The sequence below is a fragment of the Strix uralensis genome, chromosome 5, assembly GCF_047716275.1.
Source record: "Strix uralensis isolate ZFMK-TIS-50842 chromosome 5, bStrUra1, whole genome shotgun sequence".
In the NCBI taxonomy this organism is placed as follows: Eukaryota; Metazoa; Chordata; class Aves; order Strigiformes; family Strigidae; genus Strix; species Strix uralensis.
Window position 1 is genome coordinate 33,664,519 of NC_133976.1, and position 24,474 is coordinate 33,688,992.

General features: G+C 36.8%; 1 protein-coding gene across 9 annotated transcripts in view; it reads left to right on the top strand.

Moving 5' to 3' along the window:
- The window catches only part of PPHLN1 (periphilin 1), a 72,836-nt gene that overhangs the window by 15,409 nt on the left and 32,953 nt on the right, over positions 1-24,474 (top strand). For 8 of the 9 annotated variants that reach the window (XR_012629185.1, XM_074870384.1, XM_074870387.1 and 5 more), the window contains 3 exons: positions 14,385-14,641; positions 19,089-19,171; positions 23,380-23,499. Coding sequence is in view for 8 of the 9 variants with exons in the window: in XM_074870384.1 (XP_074726485.1) it covers positions 14,385-14,641; positions 19,089-19,171; positions 23,380-23,499 (460 nt within the window). In the remaining variant the exon portion in view is untranslated. The remainder of the gene's footprint in view (positions 1-14,384; positions 14,642-19,088; positions 19,172-23,379; positions 23,500-24,474) is intronic. The other variant, XM_074870386.1, reaches the window with a different exon arrangement.

The following is a 24,474-nucleotide window of genomic DNA, read 5'->3' on the forward strand; positions in this document are numbered from 1 at the left end:
ACAAAATGACGCACTTGTAAATCCCAGCTATACATGCATTAAATTTGATCCTTAAAATTATCCGAGGTCCAGATTTTTGTAAAATAAGGATTACCGTATTTGTAGACAAAGTACTCTGCATCAATAGTAATGTTGGTTCATATAATATAGACTCCTGAGAAGTGGCTCACATAGGACATCTTGAGTATCTTCTCTCAAGCTGTCGATATGAATAAATTTTCCTTTGTTAATGAAGGAAACTTGCTGCTACTATGTGTGTTCTTTTGTTTATTGGTTGTTGGGATTTTTTTTCCATGTCCTGTGTGAAATTAGGAAGTAGTCTTAGTCTAATCTTTAATACTATTGCATTTGTGTATATAAAGCAGATCTACTTATCTGTGAAGTGCACAGGAAATATTTTGTAGTAAATAGAAATAATAAGAAAGTAATTTTGATGCTAGAAATTGAAGAAAACTGACAAAACGTTGAAACTTAATTTTAAACAATTAGCATCTGATTCAGCAGTCAGTTCTATATTTTGTTTTGGAAGTCTTTTAACTCAATGGTACCTTACCTTTCTCCTGAAAATTTGATCCGGCTTTCTGAACATTAAACTTAGTTACCTCTTTAGGGTGGTAAAGCATAATATACTCCAATTTTTGTAGATGCATAAACCTTCACAGTGAGATTGTGTTTACTGAAGGTCATGGAGAGCCCAGTAATCATGGCTTTCTTGAACTACTCAGAGTACTGAACTGCCAGTCAGAGAGGGACCTGGGGGGTGTTGATTGACAGCCGGCTGAACAGGAGCCAGCAGTGTGCCCAGGTGGCCAAGAAGGCCAATGGCATCCTGGCTTGTATCAGAAATAGCGTGGCCTGCAGGGACAGGGAAGTGATCTTACCCCTGTACTCGGCACTGGTGAGGCCGCACCTCGATTACTGTGTTCAGTTTTGGGCCCCTCACTACAAAAAGGACATTGAATTACTCGAGCGTGTCCAGAGAAGGGCAATGAAGCTGGTGAAGGGTCTGGAGCACAGGTCTTATGAGGAGCGGCTGAGGGAACTGGGGTTGTTTAGCCTGGAGAAGAGGAGGCTGAGGGGAGACCTCATCCCCCTCTACAGCTACCTGAAAGGAGGTTGCAGAGAGCTGGGGATGAGTCTCTTTAACCAAGTAACAAGCGATAGGACAAGAGGTAATGGCCTCAAATTGCACCAGGGAAGGTTTAGACTGGATATTAGGAAGTATTTCCTTCCAGAACGGGTTGTTAGGTGTTGGAATGGGCTGCCCAGGGAGGTGGTGGAGTCCCCATCCCTGGAGGTGTTTAAGAGTCGAGTTGACATAGCGCTGAGGGATATGGTGTAGTTGGGAACTGTCAGTGCTAAGTTAACGGTTGGACTGGATGATCTTCAAGGTCTTTTCCAACCTAGACGATTCTGTGATACTCTTCCATTTGGTGATTCACCCCTTGCAGGTGCAGTATCTGAGGACAGGATGTTCTAGAGGAATGGTCTGAAGATTGTACATTAAGAAGAAAATCATTCTTTGGCAAGAATGGTTATTTTAAACCAAAACCATTGATGAGAGAGTCTCCAGATAGAAGTTAAGGGTTACTGACTCTTCTCTCAATAAAGCAGTATTTAATATTGAGGGTTCAGGTGTGTCATAGACTAAGGCAAGTTATCTTTACGTTATCACTGTTCAATCACCTTTAAATTACAGGGGGTGGCTTGTTTCTCCCCTCCCCCATATGTAAACTTTAATGAATGAAACAGTGAACCTATTTAAATATTTTATACTCATTTAAAACAGCGTATTATATTGTGGGAGGTCTTTACACCTTGGATTTAAACTTTCTTGTAATGTAAACTGATCTTTGTCTTGCTTACAGAAGAGAAACTTGGCCAAAGGGATTTATGGGATGGTGCTAAAATGTACATAAGTCTGCTGTTCTGTTGCAATATTTGGCAGGTCTTAAGGGACACCATACAAGAACCTCATTCTTCATTAAAAAACATGTGTGGAGGGAAATAAATATGGCCATTGCCCAAAGAAAGTGGTCTTGTTTTTCACAGAGATTGATAAGTAGAGTTCTGATCATATTCATTAGCGCATGCCTTTTTCTTTTAATAAATGAATAAAATCTCTGCCAGAACATTGAACCTCTGAAGTATTCACACAAACTGCTAGAGCAACTTGTTTATTCATATACAAAGTTACAGTTTCCTTATAATAGGTCATTGTGGTAGATTCGTTATACCTGTCTACAACTCCAGGCAAGGACTTGTCTGTGAAATCTTTAGTTCAGAAGACCCATTGTATTAGGCTGCTAGCTAAATTAGTTTACCTTGGCTTATGATATTTTGGGGGATTGGAGGGGGGAGTTAAACTTTTTTGGAAGAAGATAATAGGTAATAGATAACTCAAAAGTAGGTTCTGGTTTACACGTGACATGTAATGACTTTGTATTACACTTCATGTCTTATGTAGCAGTCTTAGTGATTCAGTAGTTGCAACATTGTCTTTGAGGCTGTTTCCTGCCTCTTTAGCTCTTTTGTGCTTGGCACAACCAATTTGTGTGCAAAATGAGATTTATATTTTATAATTTGATTTTTTGTTACTTGGCCAAAATTATGTATGTCTAATTGTATTACTAATGCTTTGGGTTCTTTCGGACCATGGATTTTTATTTTGAATAGATTTTAAGAACTTGAATCTTCTGACGCAGAACTTAACATTTTAAATCTGCCTGGTACTGAAGGCTGTGTATAGTTAAGAACAGTTTGGGACTGTCCACTACTGTAGGCCAATACAACTGAAAGTAAAAAGCTTAAATTCAGACAAGTCTGGTGTTGTTGCTGTGATGAATCTCTTTTCTCCATTTAACTTAGAACTCAGAGACTTGAAACTATATATGTGAACACTGACTGTTTCCTTACTAAGAATATTAGGTCAGACTGAGTTTCTGCTGTTATTTATATTGGTGGGACCTGCTTTGTTTATATCTAGACTTATACTAGAAATGCCATTCGAAGCAAGACTACTGTCACTCCACTTTCAAAATATTTATCACTTGAGAGAATGGGGAGAAAAGGAGAGACTGGTGGACAGGGTTTCAACTGTAGAATTTTTTTTCCTCACTCTACAGTGTAAAAATATGGGGAGGTGGTACAAATTCCTCTTATTTTAAACTGGATTTTTTTCATGTGTCAGCTAACTGTGGGGTTATTCTATAAGGTGAATGTTGCTTTCACTGGCAGCTAGTTGCAGCTATTGAGTGATTGCTTTTAATTTTTAAATATTTTTATTTGTGTAACTGTTGACCATGATAATTATGGAAGGCCTATTCTGTTTCTTTGCAGAATTTCTCATTTGAATTCTAAAAGACATGTTTGCTTTCAAAAATTTCCTACTGATAATTCTGTTCCTTTTAGGGGATGTTTCAGAATTCTGATTTAATTGCTTATGCAATTTCCATCTCAGCTTGAGGAGAAGGAGTTTAAACTTTAAAGTCATAATATATGCTGTATTGATCATATTTTTTCTTTTTCTCTTAACCATTTCTCCTGATGAGCTTCTGAGGTCAGTGTCAGTATTTCTGCTGTTCAGCTAGGACCCGGGAACCTCCCAGAGAAGTCTGAGCTGTGATATTTTTTGTTTATTTGTTTGGTTTTTGTTTTTTTTTTTCCCTCCTAACTGGTGTAGGACTCCTTTGACTGTTGTTGGTAACAGAGGGGTCCTGCTGTTCTATTTCATTTTGCAATGATGTCGTGGAAGATTTGTTTTTCTAATCAAAACATTTCAAAGTTTCTCATATATGGAAATTGTCAAATTAGCAGAACTTCCCGCTACCTTTTTTTTATTTCCTGCTCAGCTTGTAAATACACAACCTCATGCAGTAGAGCTTACCCTTTATATGAAACATAGAACGGTTCTAAATCTTATTTTTACCTCTGCTGAGAGCCATAAGAGAAAACTGGGTAAGCTTGTTTTTGAAAAGTGTGATTACAAATAGGTAATTTCAGTCTGATGCTGTGTGTATGGTATTTCTTATACTTTGGTCCTTTTGAAATGTTTCAGTTACATTTAAATATGGTCTTTATGTTGTGACTCAAAAGGATTGACAAAGTATTCTTTGGACTAAAGACAGGGTGTTATAATCTTCTCAAAGAACGTAGTGATATTCTTAAAAACACAGCCCGAATTATTCGTAGAATCATAGTATAATTTGGGTTGAAAGGGACCTGAAAGATCATCTAGTTCCAACCCCCCTGCCATGGGCAGGGACACCTTCCACTAGACCAGGTTGCTCAAAGCCCTGTCCAACCTGGCCTGGAACACTTCCAGGGAGGGGACATCCACCCTCTGGGCAACCTGTTTCAGTGTCTCACCACCCTGACATGAAAGAATTTCTTCTTTACATCTAATCTAAATCTACCCTCTTTCAGTTTAAAACCGTTACCCCTCATCCTATCACTACCCTCCCTGATACAGAGTCCCTCCACATCTTTCCTGTTGGCCCCCTTTAAGTACTGGACGGCCGCTATAAGGTCTCCCTGCAGCCTTCTCTTCTCCAACTCCCTCAGTCTGTCTTCATGAGGGAGGTGCTCCAGCCCCCTGATCATCTTCGTGGCCTCCTCTGGACCTGCTCGAGCAGGTCCATGTCCTTCTTATGTTGGGGGTCCCAGAGCTGGTAACAGTACTCCAGGTGGGGTCTTACAAGAGTGAAGTAGAGGGGAAGAATCACCTCCCTCAACCTTCTGGCCACGCTTCTCTTGATGCAGCCCAGAATACGGTTGGTTTTCTGGGCTGTGAGCACACATTGCTGGCTCATAGTCACTTTTCCATCCTCTGATACACCCAGGTCCTTCTTTGCAGGGCTGCTCTCAATTCACTCATCGCCCAGCCTGTATTTGTGCAATTATTGTTGAATAAAGAACAGCCAGGTAGTAAATTGACTTGTAAATATTTATTTGACAATTACAGTAAACACCAAATTTGGCAACAGAAAAGCTAGAAGTTTTAATCATGGTGGTTCTCAACTGCTATCATGTGTTTGTTTAACTTGCTTTTGATCCAAAGCTATATTATGTTTTAAGGATCTGTGGCTTCTTATGTGTACAACTGTTTCCCACTGCAGTTTCTGTAAGGCTGTAAGTTGTCATATGAAATTGGTGTCATCATTATATTTTTTTAATAGTGGTTATTGCATGAGAACTGTTTACTACAGCTGTTAGTATGTTATGATATACATGTAAGGAAAAATTCAATAGTGTGTGCAAACTTAGTTAAATTTTGTAGTAACCTAATTTGTGGCTTAAAACTAAGTCACATTTTGGGAAAATGGTTATTCTTATCAATTATATTTACATAATGCTAATAAACTGTAAGGAGCTCTTCTGTTTACAATGTATGATAGGGCGACATGCCTAAAGATAAGATTATGTACATCTACACTGTAAGATCTTGACTATCAGCTCACTTTAAAGAAGACTTTAAAAAGCAAGCTCATCTGGTTCAGTTTTATAGCTAGCATTATAATCAAGTGGTAGATGGTATCAAACTAGCAAGCTAATGCTGTATTGGGAAATAATGAGGCAAACTCCCATGGATAGCACTTGATTATTCTGGAAAGCCTTCCTAACAAATATGTTGAAAAACAGTGAAGTACTGAGAGATAGTGGGGAGGGAAAGAGAAGGGAGTCTCCTTTCGAGTCCAGACACCTACTGTTAAGATGGACATCTAACTAAATCATCTCAACAACCAGCCAGTGAATTGGCTTAATGAATGTCGTCATGGCTTTCTCAGGATAGGGAGTTATTGTCACAGAGGACTTGTACATAATTTCCCCTGGGAAGATAAATTCCTCATCTGTTAGGTTCCAATGAGTTGTTTGTTATATTTTTGAGTATACTAAACATCTCAGGGAATTTAATTCCCAGTGAGAGAGGGTGGGAATACTAGGATGAGCTTTGCTTAGATGTTGTTTCTTCACATGAATGCAAGTTGCTCCCCGCCCCCCCCCCCCCCAACTGACAAAATGAGATGTGCTGTAAATTTCAGTAGAGTTGTGTTGCTTAGATGTGTATGTCTATTATTTTTAGGAAAAAAAAAAAGTATTACTTAATTGAGTTTTACTGATGCTAACTTTACTCTAAAATTCTTCCAAGGGACCTATTTTAGATACCATAAATAAATAAAAGTCATAAATGCAGTAAGGAAACTGATCTTTCTACAGTAAAAATCTATTTCCACACCAGTTTAAACCTATCTAAGCTGGTGCCATTCTCTCCCTGGTAATGTTTCAGGTGTTTGTACTCTTCAGTGAGCTGGTCCTGCATGCTAACCCACCACAACCAGTTAAATAATTATCTACCAGTTTGGTTGCCTGAGAGAAAATACCAATGCCACTTTAGTCATAGAGTGGGACTATGGATTCAAGGAAGGCTGAGAAGATTAGGGTTGTAGCAGCACTACTTTGAATCAGTATGATTTGTTATGGAGGTGCACTCTGAAGTTAACTGTTATTAACTCACTGAAATAACTGAAGGTATACAGTAGTTTCAAAAGGATTTTTAATAAGGAAATTACCCAAATAGCCTGGCTTGTTAAATATGTTCAACTAAGTGCTATTTCTAATACATAGGAAGTGGCCTAAAATAAAAGGCAAGAGATATTAATGTACATTGTAGTGATTGTAAACTGTAATCAGAGTGAAAGGAAAAAGCAAACTGACCAAAAAAAAGCAGCTACATGTCTGAATGATTTATAAGAGGGTATGTCTGTCAGCTTTGGGCTGATTTTGAACAAACTACATACTTGATAGGAAGGAATGAGAAATAAAGAAAAAATACATTATGTACAATAAAAGTTTTTTTCATATACATATAATGTCTTTTATCTTGAGAAATCCAAAAGCAGAGGTAGTTTGCTAACTTTGATTTAAAATTGCTATGCAGAAGTCTACCAGTATTACAAAACTTTTGGGGCATAAGCACATGAAACTGATTAGACCTGATTGCTTCAAATTTCACTTTGAGAATAAAAATGTGGTGATTTGTGGAGCATTTTTCTGATATAGAGAAACATAGACTGTTTTTCTGATTTATAGATCTCATTAAGGAATTTGGAAAGAGAAGAAAACTAAATATAATAAGGGTATTGTGTGTCAGTATTACTGACATAAGGTATTACTGCTCCCAAACCTGTTCCATAACTTGCTCTTTCCTTTTGCAGCTTTTTATTAATAGCGTTAGAAAGTCAACCACAAGAGTTGATCAAATCAGTATATACTACTACAGTACACTACTTGTTGCTTTCTCTTAAGTATCAGTGAACTAACGGCATTCTGTGGCGTAGGGATGAAAAGCCTTAAGAGCTCCTTTAGCAGATATTTCATGGTTTCAGTGTTCTTCTGTTTAAGAATTTTAAAGATAGTCTTTGGGAGAAAGAATAATAGCTTGCTAAACATAAAATTCACTTATGCCCCTAAAAATATGGTGTGAAAGTATTTCTTTTTTCAGGTGTTTAGTGTGTATATTATTAGACAAATCTTTGCCTATATTGTATTGCTTGGCAAGCACTGACCTGAAGTAAATAACAAAACCAAACCCCCCAAGAAAACCTCCAAACAAACAAAAAACCCCATAAAATACCAAAGCAACAACCCCCCCCAAACAACAAAGCAAACAAAAAAACGACCTACCCCTCAAACCCCCCCAAAACTTTTGTTTAGAAGTTTGGCAATATAAAGTTGCATGACTCCAAACAGCATGTATTTTTTTCTGCAGTCTTGTGTCATTTCCCACATTGATTTAAAAGATCTTTAAACAATAAAATTATTTTAAAATTTCTATAGAGCTCTTGTGTTTCATAGCCCATTACTGTCCACAAATGCTTGCTTTGGGTAGTACTTGGTAATTTTTTCATCTCCCACCCCATCAACTCATTGCTACCACAGGGAAGATTTTTTTAAGTTCTTTTCCCATGTGCTTGGTCTTAGTGCCTGAGGCAGGATGACAGTAAATGTGCAAGCAAATGTGTTTAGAAAGGTCTGTCCCATTAGAACTTTCTCTAGAAGCAATAATGATGACCAGTTTCTCTGGTCTGTTATGGTATCAGAAAAAAAAAAAAAGCGTCTGACGATACCATATCTTGCTTTGTGTTTTCCTTCCAATTTTAAGAGACAATATTTGAATAATTGCCATTTTGAATTAAGGCTGTTTAGGAATTGATTCAGTTGCTACTATATTGAGAAGTTTGTTCCTCAACGTAATTATCTGAACTGCTTGACTGTTCGGGGATGATCTGCTGCTCAGAAAGTTGAGAGTACGAAGTCTGACTCAACAGTAGTGTCTGACAGTAAATATTTTATTAGTGAAATTCTGTGCTGCTGTTGTAGCTGTTAATAGAAATTGCAGCTTAGTCCATCACTTTAAGCAAATACATACTCTGGAACTTAAGACCTATGATTTGTTTTTTATAGTAGAGAAATTGCAGGAACTTAATATGCCCTCATTTTCAAAAAGAAGAAAAGCCAAGATCACGTGCATTTAAATGCAGTTATTTTGTCCAGTTTGCTCTTGATTTGTCTAACATATTTTGTCTTTATTCTGCATACAGCTGTATAAAGCTGTTTGGTCTTAATTCTTTGGAACTTAAATCTGTGTTTTTCTGAACTCTGTCTTTATTTCTTTCTTGGTCCTCTGTCCTAATCTGTATGCTTGACCATAGTTTCTCCCTGTCAGATAATAAAAAGAGAGTTTGAGTTTAAATATACTTCTGTTGTGTGGGCTTATCTTCCAGCAAGTTTAATAAAGTACATTATCAATGACAGTGGTAAAGAGGGTACTCTTTACTAAGGATAAAGAGGAGTGTAATCTGATTTCCAGTTTCAGTTGAAGTGCATAGCTTTACTATTCAGTTAAAGAACAGAGCAGGCATTTCTCTCTAATGTTGCTATAATATTCAAGCTGTCTTATGTTTTGTCTGATCTGTCATGACATCCCGAGGTGGGGGGAGGATGAGTTTAGTAACTTTCATATTGAGTGAGGTGGACAAGTGCCATCAGCATTGAGTTTTGGTTTTGCATACGATGACTTCTGCAGTACCATGTGCAGCATAAAAATCATGAAGCATTTATATATTTTTAGGGGTTTTTGTTGTACATTTGGTACGTCTAGTTATCCTTCTCTTCATGAGATTTAGTGCTGTTCTGCAGTGACTGTTTCCTTTTGCCTTCATGTGAAAAGCTGTTAATAAGATTACATTGACTACCCTAATTATGTTCATTTCATTTAAAGCAAATCCAAATATCACTTACAAGTACTGCAGTTACTTGCTTAGTCATAAAATGTTGAAAACCAGTTGTCATAAGAAATCTGTCATCATTTCAGATGTTCAAATGAAAGCCGATGGAACAGGATTCAATTACTTGCATCTACAATGGTGTAATTCACTGTATTGTTTTAGCTTGTGATAAATCAGCATAAAGATCTTTGGACAATAACGAGGGATTATAGTAAGTCTCTAAAGCAAAACTAAAGTAAATTGTTGGTTAGTTGCACAAACATGTACTGCATACTTAGGAAAGAAAGGGAATGAGTTGTGGGAGAGAGGATGGCGGCTAGAATCTTCCACCATCTACATTTACTTTGGAGATGTTAAAAGTAGAGGTGCTCTTGCCTCTTCGTGTTTGCTTTTTGAACGTTTAACACAGTAAATCTTTTGAGAAACTAAGAGATCAGAGGTGTGGTATATTTTATTAAATGTGTTGACATCATCTGAATCACGTTGGTAGCTCTATTAGCCCCTGCAGTGTCCTGACAAGGAAGACAAGAGGAGTTTTTATTTTTGTTTCACTCTTCCTCCCTCTTCCCCCTCCCTGTTTATTATGAGACAGGAAAAGCATATTGGATTAAGAAGCATGGTTCAAATCTTGTCTCTTTTATCTTTTTGCACTGAAGTCTGGTGTCTTAGGAGATATGGATAATTTCCTCAATTTATTATAAAATTGTGCGAGTTACTTTTAGGCGAGGTTAGTAATCAAGCCCAAGCCTGTAAATGGAATGTCTAACCTCTTTGATAGTAACGATGATCTTTCTCAGATGGAAGGGGTCACATCAGTTTCTTTGTTGACTTTTTGTCTAGGTAATACACTGCACTCACCTGAGGAAGAACCTACTGTTTCTGCTCCACAGCAATGTGCTGTTGAGTTGCCAGTCTCTTCAATGCAGTGTCAAAAGTATGAGATATGTCCTCTACGGCTGGACCACATTGTAGATTAATATTTTAGTTGAAAAGATGGATGTCTGTATTTGGATGTAGAAGTCCAAGAGAACAGTAAGCATGAAGTATTGTACACAGTTGTCAGTAGCATGAATTCAGTGAGGGTGAACTAAGATTTCTTTTACAAACAAAACTTTTTCCCGTATTGCATGTGATGTGATTTCACGTACCCAACTACAACTCCATTTCAGGCATTTCAATCTGGCAAGTGATTGAATTTTGCCTTTATGTACTCTAAAACCGACACACCAGTTCGTGTTAGTCTTTGTTTCACATAGCTTAATCTGTACCGCTCCCTTTTGTAAACTAGAAGGCTTCCTGTAGGCCTCTTTTTCCCACAACATTGCTGCTGAATGTTTTGCAGGGCATAAAATGGTAGGTAGGGATAAGACCAGAAGTACTCAGTGTGGTAATGGTAGCTTAAGAAAGGTGGTGTCTCTGATCCTTTTGCAACTGAAAAGCTCCACTGTTGTATTCTCTTGGTCTCCTACTATGCAGAAAGCCATGCGTTTGCATATTTTGTAGTTGTAATTTTTCCTCCAGGAAACTGGAACTGATGGTTAACTGAAATAACTCTCAGGTTTTTGCCTTTCCTTCAGCTGCCTTTGGTGGATGGTATATCAGGGTATGACTGTTTACTTATAAAATTTCAGGAACTCATCCAAGATTATCAGCTTTAGTGAGAATTTAATGGTAAAGTTTCATGGAGGTTAAAAATGCTAATACTTCTTGTTACAATCCTGATGAGAGAACTCACTTGTGCTATCGGGATTACGTGTGAGATGTGAATTCCAAGGCCAGGTTGGACGGGGCTTTGAGCAACCTGGTCTAGTGGAAGGTGTCCCTGCCCATGGCAGGGGGTTGGCACTAGATGATCTTTAAGGTCTCTTCCAACCCCAACCATTCTATGATTCTATGAATACAAAGTATAAAGATAAAAGGGATCCTATATAAAATGGATTAATCCTGTAGTTGTTATTAAGGGCAGTAGTTCTGTTTTAAAATTATGGCTGAGCACAAAATTTTGCATCTCTATTAAATATTGTCCCTGCTCAATAAACCTTTTCAGTATGTGTTGGAATCTGAAGCATGTGCTTAACTGCTTTGCTGAATTGGGGCCTTCATTACCTAATTGCAGGTGTATGTTAGCTTAAGTATTTAAGCAAAAAAACCCAGTAAAACAATGCTTATTTTGTTCTGCTCAGTGTAGTTTGTTACATTAATAGAAAACATCAGAAATGCTGTGCTGTTGCTATGCTGTCCAAAACAGATTTAATATGTTAATGGCATGAGTGTTCAGTATGAGATAGGGTCCAGTTAAGGATTAACATGGAGCGATGAAAAGAAAATTTTAAAAATGAAAGTGAGATTCTACTTTTTGTGCATAATATTATTGTAGAATGAGGCTTTTAAATGTTTTCCTGTTTAAAAGTGTGTTTCAATGATATTTTGTAAATTCTGATGTGGATTTTAGAAACATTTATTATACGTGTGTAATAGCTGGGGCTCTGTAAACATTTCCATAATAAACTTCTCTGTATACTAGGGCTTAATAACTTGCTCATAAAAATGTGCTTTGGGCATAGAAGTGGTGTACTGGTCTGCCAGAAAGCTTGTGCTTTAAAAATAAATAGGATTATTTAAAGAGTGAGGTTTAGAAGGAAACTGAAGAAAAAGTGTGCTGTACCTAACTCATTCCTGGTAAATATACGATCAATACGTTCTTTAATAAATAAAAAAAGTGCTACTTAACTAGACAAACTAGTTTAGTGTTGAGCTAATCTTTCTGGTATTCTTAAAGTCTGAATTTTAGTTTTAAGTCTGTTACTACATGAAATGTTCATACATGTAATGTAGATAAAGCATTTGTTCCCTATTTTCAGCTACATCTCATAGGTTTGAGAACTTGCCTGGCTTCTTTAGATTTCTTTTTGCTACATTTAAGCAGACAGAGAGTTTTGAGTGTTTCTTCATTAAACATGCTTTCTCAGTCTTTGATAATTTCAGTTATTTCCTTCTGGAAAGTCTCCCGTTAATCCCATTAATCTATACATTTTCTCAAGCGTAGTGTCCAAAGGTGGGTAGCATTGCTCTTAGGCCTTTGAAGAAAGCAGGAGGATTATCCTTTTGTGTATTCTGGGGGTGATTCATTCTTTGATGTAAGTATCTATGCAATGGCTACTGTATAGAGGCTATTAAATAGAGTACTATTTAACAATTCCTTAATTGTTTCTTTTGCTGCCTCGCTTGGGGAGAAGAAAGTATTGCAATAAACAGAAGAAGGAAAGATGTTTAGAAAGGAAATGAATATTGATTTTTAGCACAGCTGCTAGATATAAATCTGTGTAAACATTGTCTTGTATCAGTTTTGATATGCAGACCTTTAAATATGCTTTTCTGTAAGAGAAGATACCTATAAAAGGCGTGTGGTCTGTTAACAGTGAAATAATTATTTTAACTGTAAAACCTGGCTTTGTTTCACTGGCGTTTTACTGAAAACCAGGCTGGCTGAGAGCTATTGATTCATACTTCAGTTTCGCATGAAAATTTTCAAAATAAAGGTTTGTTGTATTTTCCTGATACTTTACTCCATCTGGAATTGGAGAAATAAGCTGAAGGATTGTCTGTATCCTTGCTGGCTCTGCCTCTACCACGATGATTTTCCTGTTGCAGAATAACCTCAGTGTTGCGTATGGGATGTTTGCACTCTGAAGCAGAATCACTCATGCAGATGTGCTTTCCATGCAAAAGTAAATCAGCACTGTATAAAACACATCAGTGTAATAGGGTTTGTATTACTGTGGTGCTACCTGTGTAGTTTCAGTAGTCCAAAACACCTTTGGCACACTGAAGTGCTTTGTTACCCGTCACACATGTGGGCCTGTAACATGCTATAGGAATTGTACACTAGAGGGCTTTTTTCCTTTATCCACCAACATAAAATTAGCTATAGCTACATTATGCTAAACGAGACCACCAGATCTTTGCCCATCTTTGTGAGACATTCCCTTATTTAAAATACAGGACTATGATGAGAAATGGGAGAGAAAAGCAGTGAAATAAGGTACATTCTGGCTTATTATAAATGCTATGAAGTCTTTATTTTTAGGTAGCAGTGCTTCAGAGGAGCTGGGAAGTACTTGCTTCTCTTGGCAATGTGTCTTCCGACCAAGGCAAATGTCACAAGTCTAGATTCAGTAGGTGTTTGCTTGCATGTTTGTTAGCTTTGAGATTCTTTAGGAAAAGTTCACCTTGATAGTGGGTTTTTTTGCCTTTACATATATATGCATATTAATGTAATTGGCAGGTAACCAGGACATATGGGGTATGGTCTGGAGTAACAATATATAAATTTAGCAGAAGGTTTTAGTGTTTACTAGATTATGGTTTCAGATCACTTGGGTTTCATGTAATACCGAGTCTGTAGCAGTCTACAGTAAAATTCAAAATGAATATTGTGTATTGTGAAAGGCAGACTTTGTAGTAGGTACAAAACTTCATAATTTCATATAGGGTATGGCCTTGGGTGGATACATTGGCATGAGGGTAAATATTCTGCAGTTTTCTTTTTGTCCTTGTTGGATATAAACTGAAATCCCTCAGTGTTATTTCCCATAGCAAAGTGTGTGAAATCAAATGAGGGACATAGTCCCTTGAAAATAAGAGAAAAATAGCGTTGAAAAAACAGCCAAATAGTGTGAGCAATATTTGCATATGTGTTTTTAGCTATTGTAAAATAAGACTTCATGTCCAGGTGAAGTGGAGTGTGGAGTGAATCTGAAGAATTAAAATGTGAGAGTCCCAATTTCCTGAATGTCTCTTTTTCTTATATTTTAGCTGTATTATCAAGAAACAGAAAGGAATTAACTTCTAGTGATGAAGTAGTTGAATGAAATCCCAAAAAAAACCCCCGATATATTATTTTTCTATCTTCTGACTTGTTTTTCATTCATTGCCTAGTACTCTAACAATGCTGAAGATTTCAGATATGTTCTGCCAATGACAGCCAACCTGTCTGTATTTACCAGACACAAAATGTTGTCATTGTATTATCTAATGCTGTTCCACAAACATTGGAAGGATAACCAAGTAACTATTATTTTTCTGTTATCTTCAAAGGGACATCAGAGATGGCTTCAGAAGAAAAAGTTTTTATCCTTCTCATTATGTGAGAGAGCGATCCCCTCATAAGAGGGACTCTCCTTTCTTCAGGGAATCGCCAGGGAGCCGAAGGGATTCTCCTCACAGCAGATCTGGCTCTAGTGTCAGCAGCAGGAGCTATTCTCCTGAAAGAAGCAAAGCCTATCCTTTCCACCAGTCCCAGCATAGCAGAAGTATGTCATCTTTACATAAAAGAAATATTTCTTCTCAGCAAGGTAATGCTGGATTAATGATGAGAACTGGTTAGTGAGGTGAAACTGCAACTCACTGTATAAGCCCTTTCTCTTTACGTGCTGTCTTTTACAATGAGAAAACTAGACATTTTGTACCACTGATGTGTTGTCTGCTCTTTGCTTGTTTCATTGTACTATCTGTTCCCTTATGTATTTCATGTGGGAGATTGTAGGTGTTATTTCAGTAACAGCTCTAGACTGACTGTAGGAGTTTCAGCTGCACAGCTTTTTCTAGTATCGTATGTTATTTTCCTTTTAGCATCGACTGCTTCTGTTACTTCTTTATGTGCTTCATTGGATTCCCTTACAAGAAACTTTGCTGTCATCTATAGCAGATGAAGACTTTCCTTCCTGCAACCGGGGAAAAGAGGGATTAAAAAAATAGGAGAAATTAAAGTACATACTGCTACTTGTTACATTTTCTGAAAATGTTCTTAGAACTGTATTATTAGGGTTTTGAAGCTAGTTGTTTTTCAGCAATTTCACCTCATTGTCAGATTCTCTCAAATCTTGCTTTCCTTGAAGAAATGTGAAACATATCTCAGTTAAGTCTATACTGCGTATGTTCTGCCTTTTAAAAGCTTGGCTGTTAATCTTTCCCAGGAATCTAATGAATCATTTGTTTTGAAAATATTTAATGTTTTCCTATTTAAATAATCTGAGAGAAAAAAAGGCAAAATTGCTTTTTTTAATATACTACAATCTTAGCCACTGCTGTTTGTACGACTTATGTAAATTAATCCAATTTGATTTCCCTTTCTGCAAATGCTTTATAGTGAACTATACAAACCTACTGTTGATTTTGGCAGCTTTTTAAAAATTAATTAGATTTTTTCATTTTCACTGATAGGCATATTGTGCATTTCCAGAGTGGCACACTAGACCATCATGTAGCACTTCTTGCCAAAAAAGATCTTGTGGAGTTTAGTTAACATTGTTTAAATATTGAGGAATCATTTCACAACTTGTAGAATACGAATGATCTTTCTAGCTCATTACTGCAATTCTTTTAACATTGTGTAGCAATACTCAATGAACGTGAATTCCTGTAAGTATAGGAGAGGAAGAGGAAAATATGGTATTCAACTAAATTTTAGAAGTTTTATAGATGTGTAGATCATAATTACGAGGAACAGGAAAAAGTTGTTGTGATAAACCATATAAAATTTTGGAATGTTTCAGGGTTTTCCTAAAATTTTGAGGCGACTTCTATCCCATTTATAGTATATTGGCAGAATTACTCAAATACTAGTGGAGGTAGTGATATAGAAGCAGACATCTTCACAAACCAGAAGAGATGCTGGTCAAGAGAGGAGTTTACATTTAGGTCTGTGGCTTTTGGGGATTTTTTTCCAATTGCATGGTTAAACACCTCTCCCCATTATCTTTAAATCAGTTTTAAGAGATGGCTTGTACACTGGACTATTTATTTACAACTGCCGGTTTGCCAGAAAATAGCACTAGTAAACTGTTCCTCTAGATGACTGAATTAAAATGGCCTATTCGCAAGGTATAAATGGCTTAAATAATACTTTTATAATCGTGTTTGAATATGATTTAATATGATTTGTCTTAGGTAAGCTCATATATTACGTATTTAAAAGGAACATAAAGTAGGACATATATATCAGCAGTATATTTTAGTCTGTACTTAAATGGATTTACAACATTCAAAGTATATACTATTTCATGCGGAACTTATAATACAGTGTCTTTTTTTCATATCATAATACTGTTTAAAATAATGCTGTCTGAATCAGTTTGTCCTGATGACTTTCACCTGCAGTACTGTGTCCAGCTCTGGGGCCCCCAATGTAAGAAAGACATGCACCTGCTTGAGCCGATCCAGAGGAGGGTCACGAAGATGATCAGGGGGCTGGAGCACCTCCCTCACGAGGACAGGCTGAGAGAGTTGGGGTTGTTCAGCCTGGAGAAGAGAAGGCTCCAGGGAGACCTTATAGCAGCTTCTCTAGCGGCTGTGCAGTACTTAAAGGGGGCCAACAGGAAAGATGGGGAGGGACTCTTTATCAGGGAGTGTAGTGATAGGATGAGGGGTAACATTTTTAAACTGAAAGAGGTTAGATTTAGATTAGATAGAAGGAAGAAACTCTTTCATGTCAGGGTGGTGAGACACTGGAACAGGTTGTCCAGAGAAGTGGTGGATGCCCCCTCCCTGGCAGTGTTCCAGGCCAGGTTGGACGGGGCTTTGAGCAACCTGGTCTAGTGGAAGGTGTCCCTGCCCATGGCAGGGGGTGGAACTAGATGATCTTTAAGGTCCCTTCCAACCCAAACCCTTCTATGAGTCTATGATCCCATGCTCCTCCAGCACTTCATAAATTAGGATCAATAGAGGATTTGAACAAAGAAACTTGGGGGACATAAAGAAGCTTGGTAAAGGGAGGGAAAAGTCTAAAGGGAAAGGACAGGCATTCAGCTGTGGTGGGAGAGCGTAGAGAGACAGGGTGGTATTCCTTCACCAGACCAGTTGATAAGGGGTCTGTAGAGGGGTATGCTGAGGAGATGCAAGAAAACAAGTAGTGATGCTTGGAAAATGTCATGTTTGATTGTACAGGTAGGGCTTGTGGGTTCAAAATAGACACATGCATTCAGAAAAAAATGGCCTAATAATGTTTCCAAATTAAATGGTGGTTTCTCTCTCTGCTTAACTTCGAATAAATTACTGTCACTTGTATCAGCTTTTTTCATCTATTCAAGTGCAAACATATAATCCACTCAACTGAGATAATCTTTAAAGAATCTAGTGTGATGAAGGAGATATGTAGGAGGCAGAGTTATAGTAGTCTGTAAATTTAAAAGTATGTATCACAGGAGCGAAACTTCTGTGTCACTTGGTGGTGTCCGGGGAGACCTTCTGTGCTTTGGGGAGTGTGACAGCTTAAAGACATGATTATTTCCATCTTCACATTTTTGTCGTATACTTTGTATTTATAGGAACTTTCAATTTTTCAGAGTTTTTCTTTTTGCTATTTCTTTTCATTGTTAAAGAGCTTTTTTAGTTAAAGGCAATTCACAGTTCATATTTTGTTGTACGAAAACTAGAAATTCTGAAATAAGACTGCTTGCTATGTTTTTAAGCATGCTCTCCGTTTAGCATCATCTTCAAATCAAGGGTTAAAGTGCAATTTGGAACATTTGCTTTAGCCAGTGTAAGTTCCCCAATTATGTTCAGTAGCGTTTTTGAAAGACCCATCAGTAGCTGTGAAGATTTTTGCAGGGATTAGCAAGCCTTCAAGGTCATAGCAGTAACTCACTTGCCTCTAACAATGTGCAGAGATGAGCAGGACTTTGATCTTTGCTTTGTATTAAGTCTACACTATACATACAGTATGAAAATGTGGGGAGAGTAGAAGACCAACTTTTCAAATACCTCTTAAACATGTTCTGTTGTTAAAAGCATGCATTTTGAATAGATTTTTCCTTACACTTTTTCTGTAGGTAGTGGTATTTTAAAATACACAACAGTCTTATTTTATGGCATTGAGTAAAAAAAGAAAATAGCCCAGCTATTAGGAGTGCCATGTTTGCTCCTTATTCCTTGAACTCCTTAAATGAAAGCCATGTTCGTTTATAGTTCTACTAAAATAATTTATATTCCAATTTTCATAAGTATTTGATAGACCCTTTTAGTTCGTTTTTTTCTTAATTAATACAAATTTAATGAAGTCAAGATAAGTCTATATTGTTTTCCATTTGTGAACAGTCAACCATTTCCCAGTGAGCATAAATAGTCTAGTTAATTTAGGCCTACTGTCAACACATTTACTTTTCATATTTACCTTTTCCAGATTCGTTAGATGTAATCCATGGAGCACAGGTTGAAAACTAGTAGTTTACACTGCAGCCAGTTCTGCTGCTGCAGGCTGCCTGTAACCCGTCTTTGGCAGGGCTATGCCCAGGCTGTGATTAGCACAGTGAATTTGAACTGTCATTTTGCTGATTTTTAAACTCTTACGAGAAAAACACTGATAATACAAAGAGCATTTAGTTTGTGGATGATACAGTACAGGACTGTTTCCCATGGAAGGGCTTTTCAACATACTGTGGCCTGCTAAACCAGTTCTTTCACTGCCTTGTTTCCTGGAGTGATTGACTGGTGTCTAATATTTCACCCATTTATATTATTACAGGAATATTAAAAAGTAAACCCACATCACCTTGCTAAATCATATTGATATGTCCTTTCAGTTAATGTTGAAAAAAAGGACAATGGGTTTTCCTAAATATGTGAAATAACGTAGCTATATCTTCTGTCTTTGTAAAGAGAAGTGTTATCAAAATTTATCAGATGGTGGAGCATGTAGATTTCATGTCTGACTGGGGTGAATTTCACTGCAATTTTTCTAAGCCAGTAAGTATATTTGCAACATATCTTTAATACAACTTCAGAGTTGTTAGTTTTTTCTTGTAGGTAAAGAGAGGACATCAGTTCAATCACTGAAAACATCAAGAGATGCATCACCTTCAGGCACCACAGCAGTACAGTCATCAAAGGTGAATTTTCTTTTCAAGTACTTATTACCATGGTTTCAGATTGCTCATTGTTGTTTCATTTTTTTCCTCAGTTGGAAGGAGATACTGTATGCAGCTGTTAAGGAGCATCTTGAATTGCTCTGCAATCCAGCAGAGGATAGGTTTCCCTTATCTGGCAGGAAGGTGTTGATAATGCTGTGTATCTAATGATGACACCAACAAACCTTTTTATTCTGTATTCACTGGCTCATTTTAGGAGAAAGGGAGTTTTGTATGTTTTTAAAACTGTCATTTTCCAAAGTCCAGAGTGTGCTAGAAAAGGAATGGCAAGGAGAAAATTGGGGAAGCAGTTTTTAGGAACAACAGATCAATTGGACAAGCCTGTACTTGCAGTGAGCTCCATCCTTCAGTGATTCCTAAGCTGTGACTAGATTTGGAAACAGTGTGGTGAAGTGTCTGACTGGCTCGGAAGATAATGTGAATGAATAGCAGAGTTGACTTGGAAGCAGGGCTGCTGGAGGATGTGGCAAGAATGATAGCATTTACTTGGGAAGGGATCCACATTACAATATAGTTTGGTAAATGCGGTTTTATGTTCTAAATGATGCTGTTTAATTTCCCATCAAATCCTGTGGGCTGAGTACCAACTATATGATCTTGCTAATTAGTTAAACGGACAGGCTAATGAACACTAATGAACAATCAGCATTCAATATTGTTCTGGCAGCAAAAACATTTTCACATCACAGACCGCCTATCTGTAAATTATATTTGAGGTTAAAATAAACAGTTCCACAGGAGTATTTTCTCTAAATTGTTGAGAAATACTTTAATGAGAAATAAAGAAACAATGCATTACATTGTTCTAGGTGCATAAGTCTATATTAAAAAGTAGCATTTGCCGTAAGTAGCATGGTGTACTAGCCTGGATCTTGAGGTCTTTTTAATAAAAGCAGTGAAATGCTTGAACAAAAAAAAAGGGGGGGAAAAAGAAAGGTACTTTTTGTTGTGAGAAGGTGAGACTGAAGGAAATAATTAGGTGGGAAAAAAATCAGGCTTTGGTTGTGCTATGTCATTCTAAGTCCTTATCCCTTATGCAGCTCTTTTAGAGCTGCTGCTAGGCATTAGCTAATTGCCAATGTCCTTAAGGGGGGAGGCAAGCGATATACTTTCAGTGATGTAAATAAGGAAAGTAAGATAAAAGGTGTTACGGACAAGTTACACCGATTTGGATTATAAAATAAACTATATAATTAGTTCACCTATTTTGCTTACAGACTCAGCATACTACAGCCTAATACAAAGTCCTTGCTTAATACAAACCTTTGAGTACAAGGAGGCATTGCAAAATCTCTTGCTCTTGTATTAATATGCAGTGTGAGCTTGAACTTTAAAGTATTCTTTAAATGTTTTCTTCAGTCAGGTCTGATTTATGCTGTACTGGGGTTTTTTTGCCATCAGTTTGCATATATCTGCTGGCAGTGGATATCCACTTGATGTAAGCTACACAAAATGAAACTTCTTGTTTGATGGAAGTAGTTTTCCCAGACGACACAAATATTGTGTATTTATCCACTGCAGAAATGGAAGTACTTCAGTGATCTTTTATTGCTTTTCTGTTGAAGTCCCAAAATCTGTGTGTGTAATGTACTGACCTGTGTCAGTGGAGCCTCTTGGGGTGATGGCTGTATTACACTGGCCCGTTAAATTATGTAAGTGCTTCACTGACAGAAGTATTAACAGAAAAGGTCTTGGCAAAACATGATGAACATCTCTAGGGCCAGGATCTTACGATCTGCTTAGACTTGAGAAATGAGTTATATATTTTATAGATTAAAAAAGATGATTTTCAATGCTCTGAGTTATAATTTAGCTTTGAAATACTTACAAAGGTATATGCTTCAGCAGTATCTCTTTTCACTGTGGTAACTATATGCAAATCTGAAAAGGTATTCTTATCTGTCCCATAATTAATTTTTTACATACTCATGCATGTGAATTAATACATGTTGGTGTTATCTGATCTTAACCACCTGTTTAATTGACTATGGCATGAAATCGTTTGTGTTTTTCTTTAATCGCTGTCTGGACTGCAAGCTTTGGAGGCTCTATCCAACATAATTAGAGCAAAAGGCAGATGTGTGAGACAGGGAAAGCTTCCTGGCAAAGACAGCAGAAAACTAACAGGTTTTTGCTGTTCTTATGTTATGCATAAGGTCAAAAACAAGAAAAAAAAGACACCTCTGAGGCGGGGGAGGAAGTTTCATTGTTTTTTATGAGATATGCTAGGTTGTTCGTTTCTTTGTAAGTTTGCAGCTTAGGTAGCTGCAGACATTTTCCTCTGAGAAAAATGTTCCTGTTCTTTGTTGTGTTGTAGCGTTCCTGTGGAAGTACCATTACTTTATTACATAAAATGCACTCAGGATTTTTTAATACCTATTTATTGAGATGCGACCTATAGAATTAAATTTAGTGAGATTAAATCAGACATTGTTTGTGGTATGCCAGTAGATACTAGTGGTTAGTTTCTGTTTATGGCTTGGGGAAATATCGTAGGTCATGTGAGATTTTATTTCTCTTCATTTCAAGCAAAGCTGACTGTTGGTGAGAAGGATACTGGTCTTTTCTTTTTGTTAGTATTGGCCAGAGCTACATTTGAGGAAACGGAGAGATTCATAACAGAACTGCAGTACAAGATTTTTTGGCAGCTAGGGAAAAGTCAGGTTAAAGGTAGAAGTAAGGCATACTGTGGAGAATAAGAACATTGGGAAGAAAAAACTTGGCAGCAGATAGTTTGTAGTGAGACTAGTGTAAGAGTAATTTTGTAGTTTGGAAAAGTGAGTTGGGCTAATTATTCTATTAATTATATTACCCTTTCCTTTTAAGAACCCTCTTTGTACCCCTGCATTTTGAACTTTGTCACCTCCTGATTTTGCTGGTTATAATTCTGTAATTTACAATTATAGAAAAGAGGGATTCCAATTTGAACATTGTGTTGCACTTCTCTTCTGGATTCAGATAAAGGTGGTGTCTTTACGGCGCATAATCCTGTAAGGGTTCTGTGTATTGTATGGTTGTGCCGTACTACAACACAGAGACATTTGGATAATATTTTACTTGAGGTAAGCACAAAAGGTCTGAAGATGAAGTACTCTTATTACACGTCACAGTATTTGCTTCCACTGGCCATTTATGTAATTTAGAACGAGCTAACAGTAAGAGGGGGGAGTGTTGCATTTTTTCTTTTTTCTTTTTTTTTTTGTCCACCTGTTTGCTAAGATGAAACAGGCATTGGGTAGAAATCGTGACAATCTTTTTCAGACAGTAGGATTTTTGTGTCTTTTTTAGATATCCATCTTAGTGTTACAGTTTTTAATCTAGACTTGTATAGATTCTTGGATGGATGCTTCTATACATACAGTTGATTGAAATGAAATACCCACTTAGTGGTAACAAGATTTATAAAGCTAGCTATTCCTAAACTGGTTTTGGTACGTGGGTACTTGTCATTGTCTGTTTGTTTCTCTGTTAGTAAAAGCCAAACCCTATTCTTGGAAAGAAATCATTTTTTAAATATTATTTATATGAGTATTTTAATCTGAAAAAGTAGATTAAAAGGCCATAAAGCCATGACTGACTAGATTATAAATGATCAGTGTTCCCCCAAATAAAAAATAATGAGTTTTAATGGAAGCAGCTCTGATCATTTCAAGTATGTATAAACCACTTTGTCCCTAATTAGCTTAGATTTTATACCCTACACAGTATTTAATAGTTTAAATTAGTAACAACCTTTTATGCCTGAAAATCACATTGGATTGTTAGATCATTCCACACTTGTATCTGAATTCTTAGTGCCCATTTGATCCATGTCTCTTTAAACTCAACTGGTCTCAAATAATTTTTCTGTTATTTCTGTCCTGTGAATTTAATAAAACTGATTCTGAAAGTATGGTGCTTTTTTAACATTTTATTGAACTTCATCGATTTACCTTTTTTTCTCCTCTGTTTTTTTTTCTCCTCTGTCTATTTTTTTTTTCTTTTTTCTCTGCTCTCCCCCCCTTTTCTTCTTGAAGAAATCAGTCAGCAAATGAAATAGCTTCAGTTTCCTTATTTCCTATTTTAAAATGTTTTGGGGATCTGAATAACTGTTTATGTTTGTTCTGAAGATGTTTTGGCATGTGTAAATATATTTCATGTTAAATCTTCACTATAATGTTTTTATACAGGCCTTGGATAAGAGCAACAGACTATCGGAAAAGGAACTTGCAGAAGCAGCAAGCAAGTGGGCAGCTGAAAAGTCAGAGAAGGCTGATGAAAGCAATTTACCTGAAATAACAGAGTATGATGTAAGACAGGATTATTAATAGATTTCTTTTAAAGTATTACAACAATAGACTCCTGTTTTTCTGTGCTCTTCTGAAAGGCACATTTTCTAACTTACCCCTGAATTTGTCTGCCTGTGATACTAAATGTTTGTTGAAGGGGTGTGAGAGGGAGATGAAAGCCATGTGATTTATTTATTCATCTTTAAAAACACACAAAACAAGAGTAGGTTTTGTTAGTGTAATTTGAATTCATGTTGAGCTACAACTGACAAAATAAGGCTCTGGCTGTCCCAGGGATTCTCCAAGGAACTCTTCCACTGGTGTAAGTCTGTATGCTTAAAATTAGCAAGGGACTTTTGAGTCAAAAGTGTGTATGTGTAAAACAAGACTAGAAGAGAAACTCTGGTTTATTGAATTCAGTTCCATGCCATGTCAGCCTGCCATGTCATATATTCTTTTTCAGAAAGCAGTCCTCCTCCATATTAAAAATTTGCCTTGGTATTGCAGTGGTTAAATATTTTTTTCCCCAGAACCTTTATTTCATTAATAATCAACATAAATTAATTGCCAGTTTATACCCATCTGTTCTTGCCCCTCGTTGTCTTCTACCCTTTGCTATATTAATGTGTGATTATAGCTCTTTTCAGTCTTTGTTTTGTTATGCTGCTCTTGGATAGGATGTGTTTTTTGGATTCTGCTATGTTAGTGGAAGATGTATTTGTAAAACAAATGTAATGTCTTTTTGTAAAATAGTCTGGTTTAATTCTGTGATCATTTAATCTTCAACTTTCACCTTGCTTCAACTTTAGGGCCGCTTTTACAAAAACAAAATAGTACCTACTTTACAAAGTCACTTATCCTTTATAATTAATGGCTTGTATTTTATGTATGTTTGTAAATAATTTGAGGGAAAACAAAAGCATCTTGGGAAGCATCAGATTTCCTCCTTGTGTTTCACACTTGTGGAACCTAACAGCCAGATTAAAGCAATAAATT